Genomic DNA, 19,163 nt, shown 5'->3' with positions numbered 1-19,163 from the left:
TTTCACATTAGAATAGACTTCGATTTTCTATAGAATTAATACTTGGTCGTGTCTCCTCCTTACCTCTTTGTAATATACTGTATGTTAGGCACCGGAGAGCTTGATCTCTTAGAAAGATTCTAAGAATTGGTGTTCTTCTCTGGAGTACATTTGTTTTTCTTTTGAAGTAGTAGCACAACTTTGCGACTTTGTTGTGTCTCCTCACCACCTCTGTCTTACGTATGTGATTGTATGCGAATCACAGGAGACTTTAATTTGTTAAAAAGATTCTAGTATATATGTTCCTCATTAGAATAGATTTTGATTTTCTTTAGAAGTAGTAGCACCACCTGGTCCATTTGCAAGGAAAATGGAAATGCGGTTCACATGCTCAAAAAGATATAAAGTAATAAACCAACAAAATGTCCCAACAATAAATAAAAAAACAATAACAAACTTGCGACCATATCTTTGGCCTGATTGTCTATGTGTAGTGAAACTGGAGGCAGGTGTGCACAGGTACGCCAGCCCCCCCCCTAATTTGTAGAGTATGTTGTTGAAAATAAAGACAAAAATAAAGCTAATTAGATTTCAGTTCCGATTTTCCCCTGCCCACTGAAGATAGCTGGGATGGGCACCAGAAAATGGATGGACGGATTTTGCGTGTGTCTTTAGTTATTGGTTATTGGTATTCATATCAGTGTCTAAAGCAGGATTTTATGGATTATCAGTAGAAAAAAAGTCATAAGGCGTTCACACAAAATATATGCCAGGCTGAGACGCATCAATATTTGAGTAAAATAGAGGCTCATTGAAATGCATTGGAAAAATCTGAATTCCCTCCTTCCGTTTACCAGGCTTAACCTTTGGAGAGTTGCAATTGGAGCCCATCTTAGATGTCTTTGAGTACTAACTAGATGCACCCTGAAATGGTTCCGGGCACAAAACAATCTCACCTATGGGCCAAAAGGCCCTTTGAGTATAAATTGCACTAGCAGGCCAGGAATGCATAATTAAGTTGAATAAAATTTAAGTAAATCACACGGCAGGTTGAGTCCAATTGTTTTGTGTATTATGTCACAATACAACTGAATTTTGTGATAATATATTTAAAAAATACAACAATGTCGAACCATTCACTGAATCCGAATACTGATATCCAATGTTTATTACGGTTACCGGGGACCAGAACCCCTCACGGATGCAACAACCCTCAAATTAACTTGCGCTCTGCTGGCCCCAAATCGCAGCAATAGTCGTCCGGGGATAAGGGATCGCAGCCGCAGAGGTGCTGCTCATTTAAGGCAAAAAGAACTCAAACTCATGACACGAAACTTGTGTCATGAGCTGCCACTCATGACACAAATTTCGTCTCTTGGCCCCTGCTCTCAGCAATGGTTTAAAGGGGATGATGGATTGCGGCCAAAACAGTGCATTTCAACACAGACACGCTTCAGTGGCCCTAACTGAAGAAAAAATGCGCTCCGCCGGCCCTTGCTCTGGGCAATAGTCGGATAACGGATCATTGCCACCATTGTGCATTTCATTTAGGGCAAGTCAGAACAGCACACCTATCGCTCTCAGAAATATGGGATTGGGGTGCAGTTCATTTTAGTTCGAAAAACAGTAATGGCAAAAATAGAGCCACCAGGCCAAAAAAAGTGCACTTTGCCAACCCTGCTTACAGCAATATGCAATTGGGGATAATATATTTCGGCCATATAAGTGTAGTTCACTTTTTGGTGAAGAAAATGGCAAAAAAGAGCTACCAGGCCTGAAGAAAAACCCTTCTGCTGGGCCCTGCTTTCAACAATATGCAATAGGTAATAGTGGGTTGCAGCCACACAAGTGCAGTTCACTTTTTTGTGAACTAAAGGGTAAAAACAGCTGACAAAAATATACTGTGCCCCAGCTCACAGTAATGTGTGATCAGGCACAATTGCAATTGACTTTTCGGTGGACAGAACGGCCAAAAAGGCCAAACAAAAGTACACTCTTGCAGCAATACAGAGCCGACTATCACCCATTTTTTTTTTTAGAATGTGTATGCAAAGTGTTCATAAGGCCGTTAGCATTTATGGTATTAGCATTTTTAATCCCTCTATTCTCAATTTAAACCCATCACAGTGATTTTTTTTTTTACTAGTGTTGTGTCTACAGTCCATTCACACGGGTTAATGAAAGCCATCTGGCGGCACTTTCTCACGCTCCAGTAATGCTACAGCCTGGAACCGCGATCACGCCTCAAAGGCCGAAAATCAAGCTAGGCAGCAGTTGAAAGAAATAAAAATTGTCCTTCGGTGTGTTGTTCATGTCACGTTCACAGCAGGGACAGTGAAAAATCCTAGCACAACAAAATTGTTATTAAGGGAGATGCTAGATAGTAAGCTAGCTTGCACTCTAATAAGTGTGTGTCGAGAGAATTGGACAGTTCAACAAAAGGATTAAGGATTAATTTTAAATAGTTGCATTACTGACTCACTGAAACAGGCAAGGTATTTTTTCCTACATTTTTCTGCATGATTGTGTAAGGGATTTAAAAATGATGTTTCGATTAATGTGGGAAAGCTTGTGATTTATCATTTATTTGGAATTTATATAAGTACTTATTATCCTTTTTGGTAATTTCAATTTCCAAAACCTGTGTCATAGTATACAAATTACTACATTCCAGATGATGGTTTATAACGATGGTTTGAAATACTATCTATACTTTTAACCCTCAGGTGTTGTTAGGAATTGGCACCACTAACTGTTGGTAGCAGGTCACTTTTGACCCATGGTCTCACTCAGTCCTGAAAAGAAAGGATTCTTGCTCAATATAGTTTATATAACGTCCTAACCAACATATTTATCCAGTATGTCACTTCAGGAACTTTCATTTTTGAGTGTACTCCCTTTTGTTGTCAAGGGGTTTAGTTATTGATGATTATATTTTAAGTTTTTTAAAGTGTTAAACTACATATAGACTGCTTTAAAATCTTTACACAGATTTATTCTCATTGTGTCATTGTGATGTTTCTTTAGTGTTCTTCTATTAAACATTATAATTAAATGTATGCAGAAATGTGAGGTGTTTAATCACTTTTGTGACATACTGTATATTCCAATTTGGTTTTATGGTACTGAGAAACATAAATTTTTATATTTTAAATCCTTGAAACAGCTCACTGCAGACCCTAACACAACATAAGGGTTAAACCAAAGTTTGAAACCGTAGCTTTGGTTTAAAATCCTAGCTTAAAAGTTATATCCTACTTTTAAACCTTACCTTGAACCCTAGGTTTAGTTTAGGGCCCTAGTTTGAAACTCATCGGCTAGTTTGTAATTCTAGTCCAAAGCCCTATTTATAAGGCCCGTGTTTGAATCACCAGCTTCAATTTTCAACGTTAGATGGAATATTACAGCTAACTTTAAAACCTAAGAACCCAAAGTTGAGTTAAAAGGCCAAATTTTAATCCTAAGTCTACATTAAAACCATGGTTTAAACCCTAACTTTTTTAAAACCCTAGTTGAAAGTGAAACTGCATGTTAAAACCCAAACGTGAACACTAGATTAAGTCTAAAACCCTAGTCTGAAACCCAAAAGCTGATTTATAACACTTGTTCAAAACCTTATCTGTACTAATCCAAGCTGCTTCATTTTTCTAACCAGGGACCGCAATAGACATGCGTGGCCATAAATCATTCATAAGCATAGTGGGAAGATCAGAGTGAGTTATCAGGGCAGATCAGAGGGAATGATCTAGTGTCATATGTTTGATTTGATCCCGGAGATCACAACCGATATATGAAGCATGAGAAAGACAATTCCCACGATGTATGAAGTTACTTTCTCCTGCAGAAAGCCCGTCTGGCCAGGATCCGAATATCCAAGACAGGAAGTTCTAGCGCCTTCCTCCACAGCAAACGCAACGGACTCTTCAACGAAGCCTTGGAGCTCACGGTAAGAGAATTGGCGTTGACTAATTCTTGATTCTTACATTTTCCGGGTTTGTATATTTGTCCAACCAGTTGATCTGTTGATCATCAAAGTAGGCCCTTTTGCATCTGATTTTCGTGATTGCATCATCCTTTTTTTAGGAATGCATGATATTTAAAAAAGCTGTTAGAACAGTTGTGGTTTGATGGTAGATGAACCCATGTTAGGAAGGCAGGAACTGGGTACAGGGGTATTAAAAACAAGGGACGGCATTTTTCAACACAATCAGGACCAAAGTACCAAACAAACAAGTGGGCACAAAACTACTAAAATGCCCAAACAAAAAAACAGAAACAAACACAAAAACCGGATACCGGAAAATGTAGGTAGCAATTAACAAAGAAATCAGAAATAAACAAAATTGACGTGGTGGTGGTGGTGGTGGTGGTGGTGAAACTGACACAAGGAGGGTGACAGTAAAACTTAATATGAACCGAACAGAGTTTGCTGTATAAAAATGTCCTTTTAAAGGGTTCAGGATGATTGGTGTGTGATAATTGGACACACCTGTGCTCAGTTAAAAACGCCAGTTGGGGCGTTCTGTTGGTGGGACGTATGCTAGACCCTAACAATAATGCTAGCTCAAAACCCGATCTGTACTTTTAAACCCTAGTTTGAAACCCTTTCTGTACAACAAACCCCGTTTTCATTACTATTTGTACATTTCAACTTTAAAACACGTAGTTTGAAGGTTAAACGCTATATTGAGCCCCTAATTTGAACCAGGGTCTAGTTAAAAACTATAATTGGAAACCCAAATGCTAGTTTGTGACATTAGTTCAAACCTGATCTGTACTTTTAAACCTTAGTTTGAAACCCTAGCTCCAGTTTCAAACAGTAGTTCTAAAGTGAAACCCTACCTGAAACCCTAAATTGTACCCAAAGTTTAGTTAAAAACTCTAGTTTGAAACCCAAAAGCTGGTTTATAACGCTAGTTTAAAGCGCTATTTATACTTTTAAATCTGAGTTTGAAATCTTACCTACACTATAAAAACCCTGTTTGAAACCCTAATTTCAGTTTAAAACCTTAGTTTGTAGGTTAAACCCTCTTTAAAGTCCCAATTTTAAACCCTAGTTTTAAATATCCACGTTAGTTTATAACGCATGTTTGAAATCCGACCTGAAGTTTATAACACTGTCTTTACTTTAAAACCCTAGTTTGAAATTGTATCTGTACTAGAAAACCTGTGTTTGAATCGATAGCTTTAGTTTACAAACCTACTTTGATATTTAAACCCATCTTTAAAACCCTAATTCAAACACTAAGTTTGCTTTAACACCCCAAAGCTGGTGTTTAATGCCACTTTGAAACTCTTACTGCAGGTTTAAAGCCTACTTTAAAACACTGTACCCTAGAATCCTAGTTTGAAATCCTAGCTTCAGTTTAAAAAATTTGTTTGAAAGTTCAACCCTACTTAAAACCCCTAATTTTTACCTTAGGCTTCGTTTCAAACTTTAGTTACAAACCCAAAAGCTAGTTTATGCTATTCTGAGAACGTATCTACTTTCAAACCCTAGTGTGTAACCTCATCCTTGTTCTATAAAGCCCTAATTTAAAACCTTCTTGTCCTCTAAAAGATGTGTATTCTTCGCCACGTCAACTCATTAGTATACCTACACTACATTTGTGTTATTTATTCCAGTCCCATTTCGAAAGCATTCATTCGACACAGAAGCAGAAACATTTTCCCCGATGTTCATAGACATGCCTGAAAAATAAACGATTTTGGAAAAAACAAGTCATTATTGAGTCTCCGAAGGCAGCAATGTCGCGTAAACACCCGAAGGCAAAACATTATGTATGCAACGTAATGCACTCTACATCCATTAGGGGCACAAATCAATCTTTTTCCCTACATTGATATCGATAATAATAATAATGGAACACTATTTCTGGTGCCTGGCACGTTCAAGGCCATGAATGACAGCTTTCGATTTTGTAATTCCCTGCTCTCTGCATTCTCCAAAAAGGATGTCAATTCAAGTCATGTTTATTTGTATAGCCTTTAATCACAAAGAGTCTCAAAGGGCTACACAGACCACAGATTATTGCAAACCACAGATTATTATGACACCTTCCCCTTATATAAAACCTACATGAGGGCAAATAATACAAAGATATTGTCACCATAAATTATAGTTTATTCATATGCTATAGAATAGTAGTGTGTTTTAAGCTCAGATTTAAACATATCCACTGAGGTTGCAGATCAAATCTCAGGGGGAAGAGCATTCCACAGCCCCGGAGCCCGAATGGAGAACGCTCTCGAACCTGCAGATCTCTTCTTGGCTCTTGGGATCACTAGTAGACCAGCATTTTCAGAGCAAAGGCAGGAACAAAGGGTGAAATTAAATCTGAAAGATAGCAAGTCCATGCATGATTTTGTATAATACCAACAGAACCTTAAAATCACATCATAAGCTAACAGGGAGCCAATGCAGGTTAGCTAAAATCGGGGTAATGTAATCAAACTTTCTTGTCTTAGTTAAAAGCCTCGCTGCAGCATTTTGTACCAGCTGAAGGCTCTTGTTTTTGGACTTAGGGAGACCAGAAAGTAGTGCATAACAGTAATCGAGACGGGAGGTAACAATTGCATGAATTATAATCCCCGCATCCGACTGAGACAGCATAGGGCGAATTTTAGCAATGTTGCGAAGATGGAAAAAAGCTGTTCTAGTAATATTCTTCATATGTGTTTGAAAGGACAGATCGGGGTCAAATATGACACCTAAATTGTAATACTAATATTACCAACAAAGTTACCTGGAGGCAGGGCTTCACAACTTCCTGTCGAAAAGCCCCTCCCTCTCCAGCCAGGAGGGCGTCACTGGGTGGTATTACATTTATCAATGTTCAGAGCAGCTTTTGAGAACAAGCCACGGTATTTAGATGGACCAAAAACTAACATTTCGGTCTTTTCAGAGTTAAGGCACAAGAAGTTGAGTGACATCCATTCTTTTATCTCAGTGAGGCAGGCCTCCAAATTTCCACAGTTTAGTGTGGCAGATTCCTCCATCGGAAGATACATTTGAGTGTCATCTGCGTAGCAATGAAAACTGATATTATACTTACGAATAATATCACTTAATGGAAGCATGTAAGTGCTAAAGAGAAGGGGGTACTTGGTACTGAACCCTGCGGAACACCAAAGGTAACACTAAAGGGCTCAGATGTCATTTCACCATATTTAACACAGTGCGTCCTATCTGACAGGTAAGGTCTGAACCAAGAGAGGACGGTTCCTGAGAGACCGTTCCATGAAAGGTTATTTTTATTGTTTGTTTAATAAAGCCAGAGCCCACCCATGCCTCTTTCAGGCAAACACAAAGGTGCAGATGCATGCTTTTGTCTTTTCTCATTTAGATTATTGTAATTCCTTGCTCTCTGAATTATTTTTTTGTCATGTGCGAGTATAGCTAGAGACCCCCGAAAGAGGGGCCGATGTATTCTTTTATTTTCTTTCGTTTACATTATTGTAATTCCTTGCTCGCCGGATACCCTGAAAAGAATCTTGCACAGATTGGTTCATATAATTTCAAAGAAAATGTTCTAAGTCCACCCATTTATATCTCAGAGGTGCTGTTTCATGCATTTATCGACTCTGATTCTGGATAATTTAAATTCCTTGCTCCCCTAATTCCTCAAAAATAATTTTGCAGCCGATTGTTTTTAATCATTTGAAGAAACTTGGAGGTGCTGAATGATGCTTTTATCTCCTCTCGTATATATGATTTTAATTCCCTGCTCTCTTGATTCCCCGAAAGAATTATCACAAGCCTGCAGCTGTTGCACATAACACCAGTTTTAAGGTTATTTAAGGTACCTTTACCAGTTTCCAAATGTCTTAACGGTCTTTGGCTGTCCTCTGGCAGCGTTTTTTTTAACCGTTCTGAGGACTTCAGATCTATTGGAATTCTCTGCTCTCCAGATTGCCTCCAAATAATATCACAAGCCTGAATTTTTTTGAAATTACAGTGTCTCTTTTTGGAGGGCCTCCACACTTGTAGGGTGTGGTTAGTTAGCTGATTGGAGCAGGTCAATTTCCTTACATGGTTAGTCTGTGCCTGGACATAGTCTTTTTATCAATTTTTTTATCATTGTTTTAATTGTATTACCTTATTTGTTTCCCATTTTGTGTGTTTGTCTCTGGATTTGAAGGTTGGGTTGTTGGATTTGTTCTTATTTTGCATTTAACATTTTTTGTAGCATTTTGAGTTGCATTTCATTTCTGAAATATGCTATACAAATCATTTTAAATTTATTTTTTTTTAATTAACTCTGATTGTCTTTTTTTTTTCTTGCCCTAATCTCCCACCAAAGCAATTTCCGTACAAGATGAACCTCTCTGATAAGGTACTTTTATGTCATTGTTTAGTCCTGTTCTTTGAGACAAGACAGCTTGTTTTGCTGATTTTGGCTGTGATGTCTGTCATGGCAGGGTTCTACTGAGGAGGAAACTCGGTTAAGTAAGACCAACTCCATGCTGGAGAGCCAGCACCATCACCTGCTGACCTGCTTGGAGAAAACCACCGTGAGTTAAAGAATTGATTTATCTTTGAGAACAATTAGTTTTGCTTATTTCAAGTGTTTTTGTTGTGTGTTTTTTTACCAAATATATACCATGTTTATTACATGCACTCGTGTATTACACGCACCCCAAATATTGGATTAAAAATCGATATAGAATTTTCTTTCACTTTTTCTCGGCTCAAGATAAGTATAGTAAGTGACAAACGTTGTGCGGCCATAATTAAAAAAGTTTCTTGACAAAATAACCTATGAACACAAAACCACCATAAAATCTACTATGTATTTATTTAATGTTCTTTAATATCTGATTCATCATCAGATACAACAAAGAGTCGTCATGCTTTTTTGCTTTAATGTATCACTTTCAGGTGTACTGTTTGCAGTGTTCTCGTTTGCCCAAGTCCCTGCGTCCTAGACGCATCATTTTTGCTGGGGACGCATTGTGTCAAATCAACGTATGTCCCCTGGATGCAACTTTTTTGACACCAAATTGTCATTATTACCCGATTACTTTTTTTTTTTTCAACAAAGATTTACCGCACTCCAAACTTTTCGTCAGGCAGATCCGCCATTGTCGTTTTGGTCTCGCGCCGATCTCGGCAAACGAGATCTCGTTGCTTCGAGATGACGTCATTGTTTTGGTGGTTGTCGAGTGAAAGAGAAGTGTGCCTCCGAAAAAACAGTTGGTATTAGGTGCAAATCAACAAAAAATTGGTAATTTCTTCAGTGTCGATAATAAGTCGAAACATAATACAGAAAGTGGTAAAACGGCAATAATTCCGCACAAAAAAAATGCTGAGAAATTCTTCAGAAGAGCGCAAAGGCAAGGAACACTTGTTTTGAAACGAACGATTCGACGAAAGATAATAAACAAAAGAATACTCCTAACAAGAAAATGACTTTTCTGCCAAAATGGACTCTATTATATTCCTGGTTACGCTATGAGGAGGATGATAATGGAGGCTACATGTTCTGTGATGCGTGCACCCAGCGTGACAAAGAAAACTGGATTGCATAAATCATTTCGCATTACGAACTTTCAGAAAAGCACATTGGATCGGCACGACATGAAAACCACAAATTAGCTATGGAAATTCCATTGCTGCAATTGGACATTGAGAAGGCATTACAACTGTGGCGGGACAGCAAACCACGAAGAATATATGACCTGAAAAATCTGAAGTGAAACTGCATGAATATATAGACTAATATTTCAGAAATATTATTTTGTATAATGTACAATATTTTTGTGAACTGAAAAATCTGAAGTGATAACTGATTTATATTACCAATTAAGTGTGATGATTAAAACTGAATGAATATATAGAATTATATATTTATTTATATATTTGTAGCCGATTTACAATTTCAACCTCGATAACACTAAATTTTGGGGACCAATAGATCTCTGGTGGGACCCATAGATTTTTTAGCATGCGAGTCCCCGGGACCCATCACTTTTCAGAGGAAAAATTTACACTGCTGTCTGTTTTCTCCATTGTCCAACATTTGTTTCTTGTACCGTGAATAAAAATAGTTTGATAATGAGATATGATTAATGCTTTTTCATATGGTATCTATATCACCGGTGGATTAGTTGTTCAGAATTAGCGCTCTCACTGATAAACCTGGGTTTAATTAAAGTTGCTTCCAATGTTTTGCGATTTGGGTCATCGATATTTTTGACAAAACAATCATTGCAAAAACACAGAAATAGACCTAAATATAACTCACATCCAAACCTTGAGTTTGTATATAGCAGTGGTAGGGAACCTATGGCTCGGGAGCCATATGTGGCTCTTTTCATGAGTACATATGGCTCTGAAATGAAATGTAAGTATTGCACATCTCTCTGTAGCGTTCCACAGTCAAGTGATTTCATCCTGATTTTGGTCCATATAAAGCCAAAGCAACTTAATGCTTCGATAAGAAACTGTTTAGTTTGATAAATAAAAACGCTGGCAGACAACTTTGATTGGGTAAGCAGTACAGGTGGGCGGAACCCTGCACACAGCGCAAGGCACTTCCTTCTCTCTCTCTCGCTCAGTGCAGTCTACACCGAAAGTAAATATGACGATATGCTTATCGTTTGCAGTAATTTGTGACATTTTTACAAAAGAACTTTGCATGCATATTGTTTTGAAACCGTTATTAAGGAAAATTGCCTAAATTGCCTCAACACTCTTAACTAAAGGTGGAAGACAAATTGTAAATGGCATATTTACATTGATTTGGGACACAGGACTTGGCATTATTATCATTTCATACATTGGTTTAAATAATCAAATGACACACAGTGAAATAAAATGTGCTGAGAATTAGCTTTTGTCTAGAGAGCGTGTTTGGCAGTTTTTCAATTTTGTCTGAAAATATATGATGTGGCTCTCTCGATTTCCTTTTAAAACATTTTTGCTTTTATGGCTCTTTGGGTCAAAAGGTTCCTGACCCCTGGTATATTAGGGAAAGAAATGCGGGTTACGCACAAAAAAATACGGTATACAGTACAGTATATAGTACGTTATACAGACGAACCCAGCAAAGTTTAATCGGATAGATTTTCTCGATGTCCTCTGGTTAATTATTGTTAGTCAGCAAATACAGCTGCAGTGGGTGATTTTCGAGGGGTGCTTGGCTTTTGCGACATCTAGTGGACACATTCAATACTGCAGGTCATTGTGGCTCAATTTTCTCTTGTGCATCTCTCAGCATTGTCTCACGTTTGGTGAACCCAATCTCAACTTTTTTGGGGATGTTTCTGTAGAACCACGAGTTTGTGGACGAGCAATATTACCAACAAAGTTACCTGGAGGCAGGGCTTCACAACTACCCGTCGAAAAGCCCCTCCCTCTCCAGCCAGGAGGGCGTCACTGGCACTTGCTGCACCCGCAGGACCAGCAAGCATCACCACAGCCCCTTACCCAATTCCAGCCAGAACCCACACCTAACGCACCCCCAAACCCTGCAGGAGCTCAGCGCCATACACATCCAGCCCCTCACCACCAGGTAGATGCTGTTTTCATTTACTGTTTTGTCTGCACAATAATGCGCACCTCATAAACATGATTATAGGTGAGGAAATGTGTGATTAAATGACAATACTTGAAGAAGCCTGAATATTTGGGCGCCATCTTACTATTACGGAAGCCTGAAAGACCATTTTGGGGAGCTAGCTGGCCCGGCTGGTGCTTTTAGCACTTAACGGCCGCCATCTGCAAAAAGCTGAGCCCCAAATATGATGGCCAATGGCCAGTTCCATCATTCAGGCAACTTCTATTTTTTCAACTGTTTTCTTTAGTCACTCATGTTAGCCATTCGTCTGCAGGCAATGGCTTGCTGCTAGCTATTGTTGTTCTTGTCGCTGCTCCTGCTTTGTTCTACGGTGTCACTCGCCTTTCACAGCTGGTCAAACAAGTGAACGTCGCAGAGTCCCATGATTCATCTTTGAGATTTTTACCCACTGTTTGCTTCTCTAGCCACTCATATTAACCCAAAAACTTTAAGAGTCAATTTTCCAGTTTTGTGAAGCGAGGTGTTAGGGATTTCCATTGCGGGTTTTCTTCTAATCCACACGCACAGCTCGGTTCTAAATTACACTGACCTCCAATGATGATTTATTACACACTGTCCCTTTGAAATAAGGGAAAATGTTATGTCGTTTTACAGATTGGATACGTTTCTCATTAGAAGAGATGTTTTAATCTAATAAATCAATAATGGAATATGTATTTTCCTGGTAAAATAGGGAAAATTTTCCCGCGAAGTATAGGTTTTTGACTACTGCTTTAATATGTCATTATCTCCACGCAGCCGCTCCAGCTTGAACATGCGCCTGGACGACCCGACGGTGGCGGCGGCGGCGCCTCTCAACTGCCAGGCTGGCCAGATCACCACCGCCATCATCAGCATCCCCACGCCCCCCGTCACCACCCCTGAGGGGGACGCTGCTCTTTTGGCCTCCCGCCCCCACCAGAACATTGTCAAAGTGTCGGCGCTGTGAACCAAGTCATCACAAACTCACTAAGAGAGACCCTGTTCAAGCCTAGTAGAGCCTTCCCTCTGCTGGTCATGTGCTGTAACTACATTGACTCTTGTATAGAGGGACGACAGTGCAAGTGCACCCGTGACTGAGCACAAAGCACCTTTTTAGGCTTTTTTTTTTTTGTTTTTAACACGTTAATATTTCAATTATATATTCCTAGTACATAAAATCTATTTTTAGAAATGTATTAAGATTATTTTATTCTGTTTTATCAGATAATATATTTAAAAAATGTACTTTGTTTTAAAATTGTAAGTATAGTAAGAAAAAAGTATATATATATGTATATGTTTTATATGTATATATATGTATGTATATATATATATATATATATATATATATATATATATATATATATATATATATATATATATATATAGTTTTTTTGTTCCACAAGAACGCACTCAATAATACACTCTCTCCCTTTAAATCTTATTCTTATTTTTACTACATAAATATTTTAATTGATAATTGCTTTATTCTCCCCAGTAAAATAAATGAAGATTTTAAATAAGAAAATAATTCTTAAAATTAATACCACTATGAGTAATTCTTCTGTTATACCATAAAAATATTTTAAACTAGTTTTATTTAATTTTCAAATTGTTTACAGGTGGGGTTAAAGCAGAGTTGTAAAGAAGAATCTTAAATAAGGGGGAAACGTCAATACGATCTTTGTTCAAGTATTCTTTCTTATTTCATTACATACATATCAAGGATTATTAGTTTTCCTAGTACAATAACAGTAGTAAAATAGGTCAATAATTCTTGAAATCAATATCAGAGTGATTACTTTTTCAATTTTTGTTTAATTTTGTTTTATTTATTTAGTTTTTCTGTTTATTTTCTATCATCTCGGGGAGACATTTTTTTAAAATTTAATATGTAGTCATCTGCCCTGCGATTGGCTGGCAACCAGTTCAGGGTGTCCCCTGCTCACTGCCCGATGATTGCTGGGATGGGCTCCAGCACCCCCGCGACCCTACTGAGGATAAGTGGTGCAGCTAATGAGATGAGATGAGATGTGATATAATCATCTCAAGGATTTTGTTTCAATGTCTTTGTAAAATTTAAGGCGTAGTATCTGAAAAGGTATCCCGAAAATGAAAAAGATCTCAAAAGGTTTTCCAAGTGTCTTGTTATTTTTTATTTTTTTTCAGTGTTCCATAATCAAAAGCACAAGGCATTCGCTGAGAATTTCGGACACAAGCCCGATCGGTGGCAGGCTCTTTTGTGAATATTGTTAATGGAATATTTTGTAATATTTGACCATCGTTTGGCAGAACCAGTGAAGCTGTGCTCTCTCTTTTTCTCTTTCGTATTTCTCTTTCAGCCGTCGTCGTCCGCTTGTATTCCCCCTCCTCAACCTCGCTTATGGTTGTCTTTATAGCGGTTTAGCAGCGTTCTTTCTACGTTTCATTTCCAAAGTCGTCTTGTTCTCCGTGCGATGACGTTTGTACTTTGTCCTCCTCGATGTTACGTTTTCCATTTGTTTTCAGGGAAACTCCAAGCAGGCGGCGGGGCGTGATATAGTGGTTGCCACGGCAACCCTAATGGCACTCAATGTTGGGAGATTCAATTACCGATCTCGCTCTTTATCATGATAAAAATGTTGGAATACGCCGAGATGTGCACAAGCGAGTCGTATAGCTGGCTTGCTTGTGCGTAGGGGCGGGACTTAATTTGCTTATAAGGTAATCCTCAACTTTTTATGTTTAAGACCCTGTTTCTACAGTAACTTGAATTTGTTCCAATCACATGAAATTGATGACCGTATTTTCTAGACTTCAAGCGCACCCTCAAAAACAAATCTTCTGACAATTATGTTTTCATATAAGGTACACCGGACTAAACGACGCATGAAATAAAAGTTGCTTTGATTGCTAAGGTTGCATCAAAAAACATCAGAAAATAATGAAAACTCATTTTATTTTTAACATAAACTATCGTTATAAAATTGTGTTTGACAATCTTATTCATTCATAAATTGCATTTAATTTTAATCGCGCAATTCAATGTTATATATATATATATATATATATATATATATATTTTATATATATATTTTATATATATATATATATATATATATATATATATATATATTATATATATATATATATATATATATATATATGTATATATGTATGTATATATATATATATATATACATATATATATATATATATATATATATATATATATATATATATATATATATATATATATAGGGCAGCACGGCGGCGCAGTGGTTAGCGCTTGTGCGGCACAGTTCATGTCATGGGAACCTGTCGTGGGTTCAAATCCAGCGCCAGACTTCCTGTGCGGAGTTTGTATGTTCTCCCCGTGCTTGCGTGGGTTTCCTCCGGGCACTCCGGTTTCCTCCCACGTTCCAAAAACATGCATTTCAGGTGAATTGGCCGGTCCAAATTGTCCATAGGTGTGAATGAGCGAATGTGTTGTCTGTCCCTGTGTGCCCTGCGATTGGCTGGCAACCAGTTCAGGGTGTCCCCTGCCCACTGCCCGGAGATGGCTGGGATGGGCTCCAGCCCCCCCGCGACCCTAATGAGGATAAGCGGTACGGCTAATGAGATGAGATATATATATATATATATATATATATATATATATATATATATATATATATATATATATATATATATGGCAGCACAGCGACGCAGCGGCTAGCGCGTGTGCGGCACAGTTCTGAGGTCGTGAGATCAAACCTACTGTGTGTAGTTTGCATGTTTTCCCCGTGCTTGCGTGGGTTTCCTCCGGGCATTCCGGTTTCCTCCCACATTCCAAAAACATGCATGTCAGGTTAATTGGTCGGACCGAATTGTCCCTAAGTGTGACTGAGCGTGCGAATTGTCTGTCCCTGTGTGCCCTGCGACTGGCTGGCAACCAGTTGAGGGTATCCACTGCCCGAAGATAGCTGGGATGGGCTCCAGCACCCCCCGCGACTCTACTGAGGATAAGCAGTACAGATAATGGATGTATGGATGTATATATATGGATATATATGGATATATATATATATATATAAATATATATACTAAACCAAAATGGTGTGGTGATGGTCGGGTTTTTTTTGTTTTATTATTATGAAATAATTTGGAAATAGCAGACATTCAAAATTGAAACATATATACTTGCTAAATCTTGTAAGTTTGAGGATTACCTGTCATAAGTTACCACAGCCCAAATTTCATTTTACAAAGATATGTTAAATCAGAGTAAAACATGAATTTCAGAATGGTAGTTTTACATGTGCATTTGTACTTGAAGAAGAAAAGATACTTATCACTAGCAGGGATGCTGCCGCGTATTGCCGCATTGCGACTTGGATCCTTCCCCCGGGTAGTGCTTATTCACAGAGAGCCAAAAAATGTTCAACAGGGTGGAAACGAGGAAAGTGTCATAGGTCTAGTCGGCGTGCTCGTACTATTTTTGGTGTCGTGACAGCAGCTAGTGCGTAAAATTACCACGTAGGCGTTAAAACAAACAGCCAAGCACAGGCAAACTTTTTTTCCGACCTATTAAGTTAAAGGCGGCATCACTGGACTCAATTTTTGGGAATGGGCAGAGATCTCTTTTGGTGATTTGAGGAATGACTTCTTCGAAGCTGCACGGAATCGAATCATCATCAATCAAACAATTTGCACATGTCAATTTCCAATTAAAAAAAGACGACAGTTCGAAAGTTAAAATCCACTTACTAATTTCCCAAAAAGAGAGTCAGGCCTCAGCATCCTAAAGCTGCCTTTGGATGATTTCAAAGTCTATTGTTATTATTGTTTTAATGATTATTGCTAAAACTTGAATGGAATTTTTTAACTCTTCTCCATAGCAGCAAAACTTTTAAATTTGCACAAAATCTTTTGACATTTTTGATTGAAAACGAAAACAAACTCTTGTTTTGAGTGTCTCTTTTTCTGTCACCTTTCATTTGTCTTCTTGATCAGTGGTCCAAAATCATCTTTTTGCTTATTATTGTTTTATTGACACTGCTTTTTATTGGTTTATTGAAATAAAAACGTTTCGGTGGTTTGTGAGGGCAGGCACAGTCCAAAGCAAGCATCCCCGCCCCATTTTTAAGGGTGCTCAAGACCTGATTAAACCCAAGCACCCCCAACAGTTATAGCATTTTCAAAACTCTCTATTCCTTAATTAAGAACAGGATAGGCTGAAATATGATGAAAGACGCTCGATAGAAAATAGAAAAATATAACAAAACAAAAAAGGGGAACATCGCAGCGTTGGAAGTACTCCACTGCTTTGAAATGGTTCGGCCCATTTGATTCCCAGCACCGCTCTCACCCCATACCCCCCACCACTTTCGTTTGGCTAGTGGCATAGCGGCGGAGTCTTTAGAGGCTCCGGTGTATTATGGCAAGAGTATTTTATATCACTTAAAGGGAAATGGAAAAAAAAAAATTACAGCCAGACTTTCTGCGATGTCAATACCCCTAAACCAACTTTATACGCTTTGTGAATTTGCGATAGTCACTCATATAGCTATATCTTCAACCGATAGGTCATTTGGTATCGGCATGCACATAGAAAAACTCAAACTCTATTATGTATTTTGCTTATTATTTTGTTGACAATGCCACACTTATATCAAGCATGAATCAGGCGTTATGAGGCAGTACATTTAAAATAAAATCAAGTGTGTTTTGCACGGGTGGGCACAGTTGGAAGCGAGAATCCCTGCATGTGTAAGGTAGGCTTCTAAGCCCGAGACCGAAACGAAATTCGGCTTGGGTCGGGCCAAATGATGCATACCAGAAAAGAAGAAATTTGGAGTTTTCCAACTTCGACCCGGGAAATATTGGAATGACATTTGAAATAAGAGGTTCTGGTCGCAAATTCATAAAAATAATAACTAATCATGAGAGTTGCTTCAATCAGACGTCACTCAATGCTGATGCCCACGGAAACAAAGACGCTAAATAGTAAAACATAATTTAGACAATCCTAAAAATATTTCTATCTGCAAATTTTCATTATTAATGTAGGTATTTAACACGAGTTGCGAGAAAGCAGGTTTGCTGGAGGTACAAATGTCTTTTAATGCGCAAAATAAAAAAATTGCTTTTCGCGATCAGCCACCTTTGCAGTTTACATTCGCTTCGGACTCTTTGAGGTCATATCTGGTACCAGCCGATTGGAATAAATCCAACTTCTCCATTTTCTGGAATGCAGCATTAAATTTCTATCATGAATTTAAGCTGGGCTTCTCTCTCGCTGACTTTTTTTTAAACTATCCACCTGTCATTGCGATGGATTCCGTCCCCCTTTCGCGCAACGCAAACCCGTCCGTACACTTGGCACGGACCCGTCATTGTTCTATGATTATTTTTCTCCCGAGTGGGTAAGGGGGACGAAATCCATCTTACGTGAGGATCTTCTACAAAGAAAAATAAACTAAAAACAATGAAAGATAGCCAATTTTAAAAAAGTCAATGAGAGAGAAACCCTCTTCTTCACAAATAAAATATAAAAATCCAGGTGGGTAATTTGGCACCTGAATCATAGAGAAAGAGAGATAAGATGCACTACTTTATTCTTCATCCATCCATTATCAGCACCACTTATCCACAGTAGGGTCGTGAGGGTGCTGGAGCCCATCCCAGCTGTCCTCGGGCAGTGGGCAGGGGACACCCTAACCAGTTGCCAGCCAGTCGCAGGGCACACAGAGACAGACAACTCACTCGCTCATTCACACCTAGGGACAATTTGGACCGGCCAATTAACCTGACATGCATGTTATTGAGAATGTGGGAGGTGACCGGAGGAAACCCACACAAGCACGGGGAGAACATGCAAACTCCACACTGGAAGGTTCGATCTCATGACCTCATAACTGTGCTGCACATGCATTAACCACTGCGCAGCCGTAACGCTACTTTATTTTTCTTATTGCTTTTTTGACACCCCTGCGCTCACACCAAACATGTTTAGGTGGTGCGTTTGAAATTATGTCAGTTTGGATCCTACGGTGCGTTTGGCCGTCAGGCCGTGCAACTGTCCTGTCCCTGCCCATGGACGATACATTGAGGGATGAATCAAACTTAATCTATGTGCATTAGCTATTGCTAATCGTTTCATTTTAGCCCCAACTATTGGGCCATGGACTGGGTCAAAAAAAAAAGGAAAATAACTTGCGTTATTATTTTTTTTTCTTATTTCCGTTTTATCGGTTAGACTACAGTAATGCCGAACATAAACCAGACAGTGCATTTTAATTTTTTCCCACCAGCAGAAGATACAATGAGGGATAAATCAAACCAACTTTCTGTGGTCTAAAGGAGTGGCAATGGATCAAAGATTGATTATTGAGGTGTGAGGATCCTGACGTTGAGAATCTGACAGAGTCCACTAAGACCAAACAACACCAACACACATTTTGTTAGTGTGTTTTTTATTCATTTATTTTTAGTTTGAATTTTTGATGGTTTGGCGCTCAGCTCAACAAGACATTTTGCGTTAACAGGAGTGTGTTGCAGCGAGTTACCCATCTTGTGCAATTTGGACGATGCACAAGGCCATAATGGTTCTAATATTTTAGAAAAACTACAAAAATATTTGAAAAGGTTGGGGACCGACCCACTGTTCTTGAAGACAAT

General features: G+C 38.5%; 1 protein-coding gene across 1 annotated transcript in view; it reads left to right on the top strand.

The window, feature by feature from the left end:
• The window catches only part of kcnd3 (potassium voltage-gated channel, Shal-related subfamily, member 3), a 166,858-nt gene extending 154,233 nt beyond the window's left edge, over positions 1–12,625 (top strand). Inside the window, exons 4-8 of the mRNA XM_088332896.1 lie at positions 3,824–3,925; positions 8,283–8,315; positions 8,401–8,493; positions 11,254–11,495; positions 12,300–12,625. Of these exons, the coding sequence (XP_088189022.1) occupies positions 3,824–3,925; positions 8,283–8,315; positions 8,401–8,493; positions 11,254–11,495; positions 12,300–12,489 (660 nt within the window). The 3' untranslated portion in view covers positions 12,490–12,625. The remainder of the gene's footprint in view (positions 1–3,823; positions 3,926–8,282; positions 8,316–8,400; positions 8,494–11,253; positions 11,496–12,299) is intronic.
• Positions 12,626–19,163: the final 6,538 nt, after the last annotated feature.

Source organism: Urocampus carinirostris, chromosome 3 (assembly GCF_059441175.1).
Source record: "Urocampus carinirostris isolate Australia breed hairy pipefish chromosome 3, RoL_Ucar_1.0, whole genome shotgun sequence".
Classification (NCBI taxonomy): domain Eukaryota; kingdom Metazoa; phylum Chordata; class Actinopteri; order Syngnathiformes; family Syngnathidae; genus Urocampus; species Urocampus carinirostris.
Note: the sequence above shows the minus strand (reverse complement) of the source record. Positions and strands in the feature narration are given on the sequence as shown.